The 15,084-nt window shown below is 35.5% G+C and overlaps 2 protein-coding genes across 2 annotated transcripts; one reads left to right on the plus strand and one right to left on the minus strand.

Moving 5' to 3' along the window:
• The first annotated feature begins 4,679 nt into the window (after positions 1-4,679).
• Positions 4,680-5,531, plus strand: LOC121796581. Its single transcript, XM_042195402.1, has one exon. It carries the CDS (start codon positions 4,680-4,682, stop codon positions 5,529-5,531), a length of 852 nt encoding a protein of 283 aa, XP_042051336.1.
• Positions 5,532-14,490: 8,959 nt separating this feature from the next.
• On the minus strand, positions 14,491-14,835 carry LOC121796582. The gene has a single exon (XM_042195403.1). It carries the CDS (start codon positions 14,833-14,835, stop codon positions 14,491-14,493), a length of 345 nt encoding a protein of 114 aa, XP_042051337.1.
• Between the last annotated feature and the right edge of the window lie 249 nt (positions 14,836-15,084).

Genomic DNA, 15,084 nt, shown 5'->3' on the forward strand with positions numbered 1-15,084 from the left:
CTGCAGCCATCCGGCAGCTTGCGACTGGACAAACGGCCGACATATTCGACGAATACCTGCACATCGGAGACAGTACTGGGCGCTTGTGCTTGCTCAACTTCTGCAGAGGCGTCCGGGCAGCCTTCAGTGACGAATTTCTCCGGAGGCCAACCACGGAGGATTGTCAGTTCCTCCTCAACCTGCACGAACAAGTGCACGGATTCCCCGGGATGCTTGGCAGTGTCGATTGCATGCACTGGCAATGGAAGAATTGCCCGGTGGCTTGGAGGGGTTCCTACACGAGCGGCCACAAAGGCACCCACCCAACCGTTGTACTCGAGGCCGTTGCCGACTACCGACTTTGGATCTGGCACGCGTACTTCGGGGTCCCTGGCTCGAACAACGACGTAAACGTGCTCCAACAGTCCGACCTCTTTACCGAAGTTTTGGATGGTAAAGCGCCGGCCATCAACTTCGTCGCCAACAACCGACGGTATAAAATGGGGTACTATCTCGCCGACGACATCTACCCGAAGTGGCCGACCTTCGTGAAGACGTGCGGCAGGCCAGCGAACCCAAAGCAGGCTCTTTTTGCGCAGAAGCAGGAGGCTGCGCGCAAGGATGTGGAGAGGGCGTTCGGGGTTCTCCAAGCGCGCTTCAACATCATCAAAGCCCCGGCTCGTTCGTGGTTCATGGAGAGCATGGTCGACATCATGTATACGTGCATAATCTTGCACAACATGATTGTCCGAGACGAAGGACCCGATGCCGGAAATTGGTTCGACCCCGAATCTCCCGGAAGCTCAACTGCAAGTAGTCCGCCGCGAAGTGGAGCGCATCCATCTATACAAGAACGGTTGGCTATTCGGGCAAGGACACGCGACTCTAGCGCCCACACCCAACTCCAAGAGGATCTAATTGAGCACATTTGGGAAAACTTTGGCGGAGAATATTAAATTATGTCATTTTTATTTTTTAGAATTTTAATTATGTCTTCGCTTTTTTAATGTTAAGTTGTAATATTGTTTTAATTTTAATAAAGTGTGTTTGTTTAAATTGAATTGGGTTTTAAAAAAATTATAAATTAAATTGAATGAATAGTAATTAAGAGACGGTATAGAGACGGTTAAGAGACGGAGCGTTGCAGCCTCCGTCTCTTAGTTAAGAGATGGAGGAAAAAAGGACAGTGGGGCCCTCAAATAGTGCTCAAATAGTAGTTAAGAGACGGTTTAAGAGACGGTATAGAGACAGCGTTGTGGATGGCCTAAGAGAGGAACTGCGCCAAGAATTTCGCCAAGAACTACGACAAGAGGTGCAAGAGATAGTGAGGGAGATCATGATGACGTCGCACAAGTCCAGCCACATTTCTGATTCATCTTGTATATGATTGACAAACGTATCAGAGAGATGATGAAAGAGATCATGATGACATCGCACAAGTCTAGCCACATTTCTGATTCAGCAAGTATATGATTGACACACATATCACAAACTTGATATGATGTAGGATTTCTTTTGAACATCATACTTCTGTTGCCTTAACTACTTTGATCTCCAATCATTACAAGCTTTGGATTTAATGTTTATCTAGTAGATTTTATATTTGCTAGCTATTGATTTTATGTTTATTTGAATATACATGTTAAATAATGATTAAAATAGAATATAAATTGATCCACCAGATTAGTGACGGAGTACGGCGTCACTAATTTTTGAATATGCAACACCAGATTTAGTGACGGATATACAGGCAATAGTCCGTCTCTAATGCTGACTTCCAAACGCAGCCCATTAAGTTTTGTGACGGCATATTCTGTCAGTGAAGTTGTCGCTAAATTTAGGGACGGTCAAATCCGTCTCTAAAAGATTTTAGTAACAAACTTTTAATTACTGTTTCAATCTGACCTTAATCCGTCACTAACACTGTTTAGTGACGGAAATTCGCTGATTAGGGACTGTATAATCCGTCACTAAATGGTGAATTTTTTGTAGTATAATCTCACTAATTATATTAAACAAAATAAGTATAACAATGAATGTGCATTAAACAAGAATAATATTCACAAGTGATGCTCATAAATATATAACACACTATTTCCCTTTAAACAATATACTACTCTACAATTTGAAGGAACTTCGTTTTATCTTTAATAAATAGAGATCATGTGTACCTATATTTCATAGCAACTTGCCATTCTTTGATTTTCTCCAATATATATAGCATTTATTATATTTTAATCTTTTTATATTTTCTCATCACTACACAATTTATATAAGAATCAAACACGACTCATACATTTACTTAACATTTATAATTAAATATAATACATACATTTGTGATAAATGTGGGTATAATGTTCCGGGGAGTGATCAATTGCTAACTACAATTAAGTTAAGACCATAAGATTTTATAAATCTTGTGGTCTACAATTTGTCATGTGTAATTTTGTTTTTTCATTTTTTAATATTAAAAAGATAATAGCAACTATCAAATTTAGGGTTTAGAGACACTATGTTAATACAATGTATGAAATATATCAACACAAAGACATGACAATGTCAATACAATTTCATATTGACATTGTACAAGCATTGTATTAACATATTATGTGTTGTGTATTGATATAAAGCTGTTAACGAAATTTATGAAAATTTTCAAAAAAAAAATTAAATTTTGACATCGGAACATATGCAAATGAGATCTCGTTAGAATCCTTATGAAATTATCTTTAATTTGATATATGTTGTGCGAAAAAATAATTTAAATCGAGAAAGTTATATGCGTTTTAAAGTTATGAGATACTTTTCAAAAGTTAGTTACAACTAATTTGTTGTAAATTTACCTTAATACCCTTATTGACAATTTTTGTTGATCGTATTGACATTTCGGGACTGGTGATCTAGGCCCATGATTTGAATATCTAATGGCTATTATTTAATTGTAGTTAGCAATTAAGTATTGAATTAGCAATATAACACTCCCCGTAATGCTCCACTAGGGGAGTGATCAATTGTTAACTTATCATTTAATTGCTAACTACAACTAATTTAAGACCATAGGATTTTAGAAAACTTGTTGTCTACAATTTGCCACGCGTAATTGCCGTTTTTATTAATTAAATTGAAAAAGATAAAAAAAAACTACCAAATTAAGGTTTTGGATGAAAATGTCAATACAGTGTTTCGAAAATATCAACACAATGCTTTGAGAATGTCAACACAATGCTTCGAGAATGTTAACATATTGCTTATATTGGCATTCTACATGTATTATATTGACATATTTTATATATCATGTTGACATTTGTTGCTGTACGAAAAAATTGAAAATTTTCAAAAAAAATTTCAAATTTTGATATCGGAACATATGCAAGTGAGATCTCGTTATAATCCTTACGAAATTATCTTTAATTTAATATATGTTGTGCGAAAAAATAATTTAAATCGAGAAAGTTATATGTATTTTAAAGCCATGGGATATTTTTCAAAAGTTAGTTACAACTAATTTATTAGTTAGAACTAATTTGTTGTAAATTGACCTTAATACCCTTATTGACATTTTTTTATCGTAATGACATTCCGAGGCTAATGATCTAGGCTTTTAATTTAAATATCTAATGATTATTATTTAATTATAGTTAATAATTAAGTATTGAGTTAGCAATATAACACTCCCCTTTCGAGGCTAATGATCTACTCTTAATTTAAATATCTAATAATTATTATTTAATTATAGTTAATAATTAAATATTTGGTTAGCAATATAACACTCCACTCCCAGTTCCACTGCATATAGATTTACCTAACTTCATTAAAAATAATGTTAGGAAAAAAATGGGCTATGTTTTTAGGGACCGAAGGAATATGATATTGTGAGTGATTGGTTAGAACAGTCGTAACCGATAAACCATAGAAATAATTAAATATTACTACTATTAAATTTGGATGATTAGGTTGAAATCGCCCACCGGCCACCGCTATATGACCTAAGGTAAGTATATCCGTAATATTTCATTTTCTCTTTAAATTAGATACTTCAAGAAGGAGTATGCTTTTCTCGAATTTCTTGTACAATTTAGTATCTAAATTTTCATCGTTTCAGTTATGCATTTTACCAATAATAACGGTAGTAATAAAAACAAATTAAAGAACCCAATTCAATAATAAGATCTAGATAATACGTAAAAATTGAATAATCTGCAGAAAATAGGTTTGTTTTGGGGTGGGGTGGGGTGGGGTGGGATTACCCACAGATTAACCTCAACCAACCCAATACCAGGTGCTATAACAATGGACCCAATCCAATTTCTATTCTCATCCATACTTTTGGATAGAGAGACGACATTAATATAGCGTACAACATTCATTATGGAGAGTTCCTAAGTGGTGCCTAGTTTCTAAACTTTGTAGAGTACCAATTCACATTTATTGATGTACTAGAATATTCTCATTCACTCTATAAATACTAGGGTGATGAACATTTGGAATATACAAGGAAAACAAACATTAGAAATACTTCTCTTTACACTTTATCCTTCCAAATGTCTAACCAATCTTTCTCTACCTCTCTCGATTACCATCTTTAAGATGGTATCAGAGCAGAGTAGGAAATTTCAGTTTGGGGACTCAGAGCAATGTCATCATAGTCCCATACCCTTCTCGGCCTTTCCTTCGTTGACCCTGCAAAACCGAAACCAAACATGTCAGATTCTGACACAGAAAATACCGAACCAATCTCAACCGAAATCATAGCAGATTTTGCGGCACAATTTGCCGAATTCATGAAGTTCATGAATAAGTCTGGAAACAAATCAGAAAGCCCTCCAAAACAGTCACAACAACACCTGGAGTCTTTGGGAGAGATTCGCCTAGAAGACAAACTCAATGGGAATAATTATCCCCTTTGGATAAATCTGATGGAACGAGCTATAGGTGGAAAGGGGCTGATTTCTCACATTACTGGAGGATCAGAACCCCCTCCCACCAACGATCCGGGCTACGCGATATGGCAGCAACGAGATCACTGTTGCTTCAACTGGATCATCAGCAACATTGAATCCAGTTTGAGGAATGAAGTTTCACAGTATAAAACGGCCAGAGACCTATGGAAAGGTCTGGCAATCACATACGGAAGTGGAGCTGACCCTTTTCAAGTGCATGATCTACACAGACAGGCGATGGCAATAAAGCAAGAAGATATGAGCTTGGAATCCCTCTGGAATAAATTCCAGGACTTATGGATCTCAATCGATGCAAGAGATCCCAATCCCATGGAAAGCCCCAAAAGCATCGACAAGTACAACAAACATACACAGAGGCACCAACTCTACCAATTCATATGGGCATTAGACGACAAATACGACAAGATCAGACGGGAAATCCTAAATACAGATCCTTTACCATCCGTCCGCAAAGCATATGGAATGGTGAGAAGAGAAGCTGTCAACGAGAAGCTTCTCAAGCCCGAGCCAGACCAATCTGGAATCGCTACTGGCCTGGGAGCTATCCATCGAAACCGGCCAACCCCTTCGCCAATAACCCAATTCCCATAAATTCGAAAACAAGATGAAGACAAGAACAAACTTGTTTGCTCACACTGTGGAGGGAAGAAACACACACGTGAAACGTGCTTCCACCTCCACGGTTATCCCGAATGGTGGCAAGAAATGAAAAGAGCTCGCCAAAACGGCGGCGGCGGCTTCGGCAACTCCACAGGCAACGGCGGCGGCGGCTTCGGCAACTCCACAGGCAACGGCGGCGGCGCCATCACTCCGCCGCCACAATTCCCTAACGGCGGCGGTACCACAGGCGGTGGCGGAGGCTGCGCAATCCCAGTTAACGTGGCCAAGGCTAAAATCGCCTCCATAAAAAACTGGACGGAAGGTAAAATTGGTTCAGGAACTAGGATTACAATGGAGGGAGAAGGAAGCACCGGTGACCACCGGTCTCCGATCAAGGCTGCCGCCTTGGATTGGACGGCAGAAGTTGAGAGGGAGGCGACAGATGGGGGTGGAAATGAAAGAGGGGGACGGCTACGGTTTGATAGAGGATTCTCTTCCTCTTTGCACATTAGTCCTCCAAACCCACATTTATCCTATCAAAAACCCCACCCCACAAATTCCTTCGAAACCCCCCCCCCCCAGCAGACCACAAATATTCCAAATATTTTCCCAACTTTCGAAAAATCCAAAAACACACCCCCAAGTTCGAATTCCTGCCATCCAAACCATACACAAACTCGTTCCAAGCCTTGGCATACTCTTCATCCTCAAACATAGGACCAAAAGACTACCACTGGATTTTTTATTGTGGGGCAACTGACACAATGACATTCGACAAATCCGATTTTCTTGATATATCCCAATAAAAAAACCTATGTCCAAACGGCCAGTGGGGAATTAGCACAGATTGAAGGGGCGAGAACTATATCTATATCACCAACCCTTCGCCTCTCAAATTGTGTTTATGTTCCGTCTTTGTCCCACAAATTGTTGTCAGTGAGTCACGTCATGAAAGAACTTAACTGCAAACTACTAATGCAGCCTCGTTTTTGCATGTTACAGGTTATCAAGACGGGGACGATAGTTGGGCGTGGCACTGAGCGATATAGACTGTACTACGTAGATGAGATTGCCCAACACAGTACTGCGCTGCTAACTCATGGGCTGAATGAAAGACAGATTTGGCTCTTACATCGTCGGTTAGGGCACCCATCTATAGGATATCTCCGTCTACTCTTTCCCAAACTTGTTTCTTCTTCACTTGTTTTGAATTGTGAAACGTGTGTTTTGGCTAAAAGTCATAGACATTCCTTCAAGTTGAACAAAACTAGAGAAAAATCTCTCTTTGCTTTAGTTCACTATGATGTTTGGGGCCCTGCTCCGGTTACCGGGGGTCAAGGATTTCGGTATTTTTTGCTATTTGTTGATGATTTTTCTCGTATGACTTGGATTTATTTTTTAAAATCAAAATCAGAAGTCTTTGAAAAATTCACTGAGTTCTATAGCCTTGTCCAAACCCAGTACAACACCAAAATCTAAGTCCTTAGATCTGATAATGGGAGAGAATATGTGAACTTTAAAATAAAAACCTTCTTCACCGAAAAAGGTCTCCTTCACCAAACAACATGTGCATACAGGCCTGAACAAAACGAGGTGGCTGAGCGGAAAAACCGGTATATCCTTGAGATCACCCGTGCACTTCTAATAGAGTTCCACATCCCGAAATCTTTCTGGCCTGAAGCCATAGCCACATCCGTTTACCTTCTAAATCGTCTTCCCACAGGAATCCTAAACTTCAAAACCCCTTTAGAAATATTCTCTTCAAAACACTCAATTCCCTCTTCTCTCAATCTTGAACCCAAAGTTTTTGGTTGCACTATCTTTGCTCACATACCCAAACATGATCGCGATAAATTCTCACCATGTGCAGTCAAATGTGTTTTCTTGGGGTACGGGAAAAATCAGAAAGGGTATAGATGTTATGACCCGTCAATAGATCGCATGTATGTCACTATGAACCGTGACTTTGTTGAAAGTGAATATTTCTATAGCCAATCTAGTGGTCAGGGGGAGAGTGAGACGGGTAATCCGAATAGTGACGCACTCAATTGGCTACCTCTATGGGGAGAAACCATTCAGGGAGAGAAAAATCCGAGGGAAACCAACCAAAATCCTATCACATGTGTGAATCCAACAGCGCCAATTCCCCCGGAACAGAACATGTCGCCTCAGGACACTGCCGAGCCATCTAACCAGTCTTTGACTCCTGAGGTAAAAACTTTTGATCCCAATATTGGTATCCTACCTGAAACTGCCGACAGTGACATGGAAAAAATAAGTGATACAGAAGAGCCACCTACAGAACAAGAGACTGGGCATGGCAGATTATCTCACAGGAGTACGAGGGGCGTTCCTCCTCGACGATATTCTCCAGACTGGAAAGGACGGAAATCAAGGTACTCAGTTGCAAACTTCACCCAGGGACACCTTTATGAAATGGCTAGAGCATTCGAAGCTGCTCTTTATGAAGAAGAAGAGATTCCGCAAACCTTCGAGATGGCAATGAAACATAAGCACTAGAGGGAAGCCATGAAGAAGGAGATTGATGCCCTGATAAAAAATGAAACATGGGAGAAGTGTACTCTATCTCCAGGAAAGAAACCAGTAGCATGTCGTTGGATCTTCACCATAAAACGACTTGCATATGGTTCATGTTAATAGATGCATTTCATTTTCTACACTTGTTTTCAAAAATAATACTCCCTCCGTCTCACAAGAATATGCACTCTTTCATTTTTAGTCCGTCCCATAAGAATATGCACTTTCTCCACTAACAAGGTATGACCCATTCTCCACTAACAATACTTTACTTACTTTTTCTCTCTACATCTCTCTTACTTTACCAATTTTATATTAAAACTCGTACCGTCCCCAAAGTGCATATTCTTTGGGGACGGATGGAGTAATAAAGAATTAAAGTGGAGAAGATTTTGAAGGGGCTGGCAGCGGAAGCGTGCGTTCAAAACGGATCACATGAATTTGATCTATTTAGCAGATTATTTAGACAAAATCTATTCGCGTAATTATCACATGTATCATGCTCATAACTTGAATTAAAACATGCTTTAGCACATAAAATTCCTAAAACATGCTTACTACGGAATTAGCCAATTTACCTCGTTGATTCAATCAAGAATCGATGATGGCTTGCTCCGTCTCCACGTGAAGATCTTCAATACAAGACCTCGGATCTTCTGACTGGTGTCCCGGACTATACGCTGATATTTGTGTGGGCAAATCTCACCAACGTACTAGGACTCGAATAATGGAAGACAGAACTCAGCTCACGGAGGGAGCACAATTTTTGAAAACTCTCTCAAGAGGGGGGGACGAAAATTTTGTAAAATAATTGTTGTGTTTTCTGTCTCCTTTATTCTCCTATTTATATAAGTCACATATTGGGCCCAGTCAGGGATCTAAGGAAGAATCTGGAACAGGCCTCACTCAATTAGCTTTTTACTAATCAAATTGAACCCACAATTTAATATAAGCTTATATTGGAATATTACGAGCAGCCACTACAGAAGTAATATTGCATTGTCTTCCAAATCCGAAATTACAAGTATTCCGGGTTTCCTTTAATTGTATTTGATTTATTTCCCGCGCTTAAGATGGAAACATCCATTAATTAATTAATGTCTGCTATAGACTTAATTAATTAACATATTTCGAATTCCAAGAGTGGACTTAGCAAGAAACTCTTATTTATTATTCATAGAGTAATCAAACTCCAACTAGCTAGGTTCCGAATAATAAAACCTCGTTTCGAGCTCCTCTTGTGGATGTTATCAAACGAGACTCTCCTCGCGCACGTTTCAACATAATAGCAATCCTAGCACCTCTAGATAATGATCACCACTACCCAATATACCTGGATCGTTGGGTTACGAAAAACCCGCACCTTTGGTAAGTCAAAGTAGTGGATACTCAATATCGTATGCTCAATGCTAACGTACATTGATTAAGAAATTAATTCTCAAGACCTCGTCTTTCAGTAGATAGCATAAAGACTCGTCTTGCTGTTAGATCTATTCAGTGCTATACCACACCAACGTCATCTTATTTCAATAAGGTTTAGAAATAATCGGACTGACATTGCAACCTTTCGCGATAGGTAGTCTAGGCCTATCTAGGTTGTGAAATTCTTATTTTTCTTTGTTTAGAACTGACCGTGTTACCTTAAATTGGACGACGCCCACAACCGGTCTACTAAAACAAAGACTTAGACTTTGTTACGTTTGCTCATACATTTAAATATGCAATAAACAACCATTAAATGTAAAACATAACAACATTATGACAAAAATAATCTGTTGCATTTATTGGAAAATAACCATTAGAGTTTTACAGTATCCAATCACTCGAAATGTGATTTCTAGTATACAAAACCCTAAGGCCATGTTTGGTTGCCAGGATTCTGTCTGGGAAAGAAATCTGATTCCTTAAATTTTAAATTCTTGTGTTTGTTTCGGTTTTTAATCTAACTGGGAAAGTAATCAGAATCCAAGAACATGGAAAGTTAATACAACTTTCCAGGATTATGAATCCTAACTTTTCTTAGGTATTCTTTTTCCATGTTTTAGGATTCTTACATATTTAATGCAATATAAGTATAGTTTTATTATTACAATTGTTTATTATTATTATTATTATTATTATTATTATTATTATTATTACAATGTATTAAAAATGACATAAAATTATAAATCATACTTAATTTCGGTATAATAAAAACTACAATTAATATTATCCTAATCATAACTATATTATAATAATATTTATATATTTTTATAATTATCATAATTATAATTAATAATTTAATAAATAATTAAAATATAACTATAAAATAGTACAAATTATATGATAATAATTAATAATTATTATTTTATAAATTAATAATTAATCAATAAAGTCGTAGTGAAATTTTAAATTATAAAATTTATTCAATTATATTATCCGTAAATATTATAATTATAATTATAATAATCATATTTATTATTATAATCATTTATGATTATAATACTCCACGTAACTATAATTATAATTATATTATTATATATTAAGATAAATAGTGCATATTTAAACTAATAATAAATATAACAATATAATTATTATCATTTGTAATTAATAATTTATTAAAAAATTTATGTTATTATTCTTTTTTATAAATAAAAATAGTAATAAGTAGGAGTATATTTTTAGTTTGGTGTTTAAATCAAATAGTATAAAATTTAAAATCTTGATATTTTCCAAACATAGGAAAGTAAAGTTATTAGGAATCATATTTCCAGGATTCATTTTCTCAGGAATCATTTTCCTTGTCAACTTTACTTTCCCGTCAACCAAACATGGCCTAACAGATTTATATTAAGAGAGAGAATAATGTACATAAGATTCTTCTCTATATTATTCTCTCTCTTACTTTACTATTTCTCTACTTTAACTACTTAGTCGTATTTATTTTCTAAAACGAGTACAGAAAATGAAACGAATATATTAACATGGAACAAAGGGAATATTATAGAATCGTAGTATGTGATGTGTAAGATGGCCACTTAAATTGTTCTTCATCCCAACTAAGTTGAGTCGTATTCATTTTTGGAATGTCCCAACTTAGTTGAGTTATTTTCTATTTTGACAAAAAATAAAACATTCTATCACTTTTGATTCATCACTGTTTTTACTCTCACTTTATCGTTTATACTTTATCATATCTCTTACTTTTCAACACAATTTCTTAATCTTCGTACCCAAAAAGTTTGATTCAATTTAGTTGGGACGGAAGAAGTAGTAATAAAATTATTTTATGTTATTTTTTTCATCTCTGTATAAGATATTTAATTTAGATATAATGTAAAATATGAGTATTTTAAGTGAATTAGTTAATTAATTTTTTAAAATGAACGCAGAAAATGAAAAGTTATTATTAAGACGGATCGGAGGGGTACTTCACAATATTTTTCAAAGTAAGAAGTACTCCACTACTACTAGTATTAAGAAATTTGGAATTTTGTCAGCAAAACTAAGTTTAATCGCCTATAAATATATAAATTATTTACAAATTTTGGTAAAATAAAAAGTTCATTTTTATTAGTATTATCTTCGTTGACTAAAAATAGAAACTATTTTCATTTTAATTCGTCCCTTCAAAGTAGGAACTTTTTAAACTTTCTACTAGTAGTACTATTTTAGAAATGAGTGAACTACAAAAATGGTCTCTGGACTATGGGTTTATCTTGCACATAGTCCCTGGACTTTAAAAATATTGCAAGACATCCATGTACTAAGGGTTTATTTCAAATTTGGTCATTTTGCCATTTTTTTTTATACGAAAATGCCCTTTTGAGCATTTGGGCAATCTTTTTACACTTTTAATATTTTAAATCTGATATTATTTCAGTGATGTACTAAATCTGATATTATTTCAAAATTATCATTCTTCTTCCATTTTGTCATCCCTCACTTTGTTTTTTTATTTCAATATTAGATTTAATTTTATAAATTTTAATTTTAATTTTTAATTTTTTAAATATCAATAAATTTTTATTAATTATTAAAATTATTAAATAACAAAACTAATAGTTTTAATCAATATTTGATAGTGTCTAATATTTAATCAATATGGTATGCAGACGCCAACTTAGTTTTAATCAATATTTAATAGTTTTAATTATAAATAAATCATATAACATGATTTATTCTGAAATAAATATGCCTCTAATGTAAGAATAATATAATTTTCATTTATTTATTTGAAAACAATCAAAACTAACTAGAAAATTTCAATAAAAATACTCCTATATAAAATTTTAGTAGTATCAAATTTTTTGTCAACTTCATAATATTTAAGCACAAGCAATTATAACAACCGAATGAAGGCTAAATAGAATAGCTCTTATTTTTCCATCATGATTAATACTCCCTTCATCCCATAGTAGATGTCACACTTGGGAGATGACACGAGATTTTAGGAGATGTTATTTTGTGTGTTAAGTGGTGAGAGAAAATATAATTTTATAATTGATGTGAGAAGGAACTTTTTCCAAAAAAGGAAATGTGACATCTTTTATGGGACAAACTAAAAAGGAAAGTGTGACATCTACTATGGGACAGAGGGAGTATTATTTTTCTGTACTTCTTCAATTCAGCTGAATATTATATTAAATAACAAAAATTAATAGTTTTAATCAATATTTATATTGTCCATGAATTAGTATTTTTAATTAAAAAAATTTATTGATTTAAAAATCTAAATTTAAAATTTAATTTTATAAAATTAAATCTAATATTGAAATAAAGAAACAAAGTGAAGGATGGCAAAAGGGAAGAAGGATAATAATTTTGAAATAATATCAAATTTAGTATATCACTGAAATAATATCAGATTTAAAATGTTAAAAGTGTAAAAAGACCAAATTGTCTTCGTATAAAAAAAATGACAAAAGGACCAAATTTGAGATAAACATTTAGTCTAAGGATGTTTGGAGATATTTTTAAAGTCTAGGGACTATGAATACGGGCGAGATAAACTAGGACTGACAATTTTTGACACGACACGATAATCCGACACGAATCCGCATGAAATTATTGGGTTTGGATCAAGCCTTATTGGGTTCGTATCCTTATCAAGTTGACCCGTTGACAACCCGATAATTACGGGTTGGGTTCGGGTTGGATACGGATAACCCATTAGGAAATAATAATATTATTTTTTTTATTATTAAAAAATATATTTTACTTTAATTTTTAAATTTATTGTTAAAGCATATAAAACAGATTTTAATTGTATAGATTACATTGAAAAGTAAGGTTTGGTCATGTAATATTAGATTTAATCGTATAATATTAAGTTATAATCGTGTAATATCAGGTTCGGGTCGTTATCGTGTTGTGTCAACCCAAATTATATCGTGTCGTTATCGGGTTCATGTCAGATGCGGGTCGTGTTCGGGTTTGAAGGTAACAGGTTGGGTTCGTGTTCGGGTTTAGAGTTTTCTTAACAGGTTGAATTCGGGTTAGGCCTTATTGGGTTGGGTCGTTATTAGGTTGACCCGATAACGACCCAATCCGCACGATTTGCCACCCCTAAGATAAACTCATAGTCCATGGACCATTTTTATAGTTCACTCTTTAGAAATAGAATCCCACAATCCAATAATACTAATTCCACTATTTTTTTTTTTTACTTTACTAATCCTATTATCTCCTATTATGCATTAAAACTTATATCATTTTAAAAATTTAATAAAAGAGTGCTATATTTTACAATTTGTTGTTGTCCAAATTTTGTTAGTTAACTAGTCCATTTTTTTATTTCTATACTGAGAATCTGAGATTGAGAGAGGGATTAGGATAATGTGCAAAAGAAAAGGATGGCAATTAGCCAATTACTGCTCTACGAAAACTCTATTTTTAATTTGAAAACCGTTAACAGTTTAAAACTGTTAAACCTTGTTTGATATAGTCATATAAATATACACTCCTCTTGATTCTCTATTTTGTTTTCACTCCTCTTGATTCTTGACTACTTCAAATTCCTAGATCTTAATGGAAAAAAAACATCATTTTGATTTTTTTTTAATTTTACCCTAAAAAGAATTTTATTTGTACTATGAAAATTAACAAGGTAAAATGCTGATTATCGGCATCCTTCATCACAGATACACAATAATAAACAAACGAAGCAAATAAAAAAATTGAATCTACAAGAACGATATGATTCATGACAGGTAAACTCCAAAAAGATCCATCACAATCAAACCTAAATTTCACAGTACGGGATTAAAAATTCCCCCATGGATCCAAGCATCAAACGATACCAATTAAAACAAGCACCGACTAAGCGCGTACATAGAAATGAAAACCCTAGATTATTACAATTTGTTATTCAACAAAAAAAAGCAGAGATAGGCGAGTCGGCAGATTGATTCTTACGATGGCGACCTCCGATTCAACGATCCTCGGCGCGGCCGGACAGATCGGAGGCGAGGCGGGAGGCGATCGCGGAATGGTACATAATGTCGTGGAACGTCGTCGTCTCGATCGTCTTCTTCCGCAGCTCCTTCGCCTTCTGCTCCGTGAAGCAGCCGCGGAAGAGGCTCTTGTCGGCCGAGATCCGCCTCGATTCGGCAGCGGGATCGGAGTTTTGGTTGGTAATGTAGTCGGGCTCGGCGGACCAACCGAGGATGGGCGCCCACCAATTGTTGGATCTGCGGCTCGGATCGGGCTTCGGTGGGTGGGGGATGGCGGCGGTGGCGACAGTGGGGAGGCGGAAGGAGGACAATGTAGCGGCCATTGTGGAATGATTTTTGCTTGATTTCGTAGCGGTTGTAGTGAGAGAGATATTTTGGTGTGGATTTGGGGGTTGGAATATAGAGGGAAAAGGGTGGGGAAATGGATAAGATTGTAGACGTGCTGAAGCCGTGGCTTATTCTATTTATTTCGCTTTTCCGCGCTTTTTGCTTTTTCGTTTTTCTTTTTATTTTTGTATTTTTTAAAGATAATTTAGGGATAAGGACGTTGGATCTGACTTCAGAATCTGACC

This window comes from Salvia splendens, chromosome 3 (assembly GCF_004379255.2).
Source record: "Salvia splendens isolate huo1 chromosome 3, SspV2, whole genome shotgun sequence".
Classification (NCBI taxonomy): Eukaryota; Viridiplantae; Streptophyta; class Magnoliopsida; order Lamiales; family Lamiaceae; genus Salvia; species Salvia splendens.

Coding starts and splice junctions, on each gene's coding strand:
- LOC121796581 (XM_042195402.1), top strand. CDS start 4,680: ATGTCAGATTCTGACACAGAAAATACCGAACCAATCTCAACCGAAATC.
- LOC121796582 (XM_042195403.1), bottom strand. CDS start 14,835: ATGGCCGCTACATTGTCCTCCTTCCGCCTCCCCACTGTCGCCACCGCC.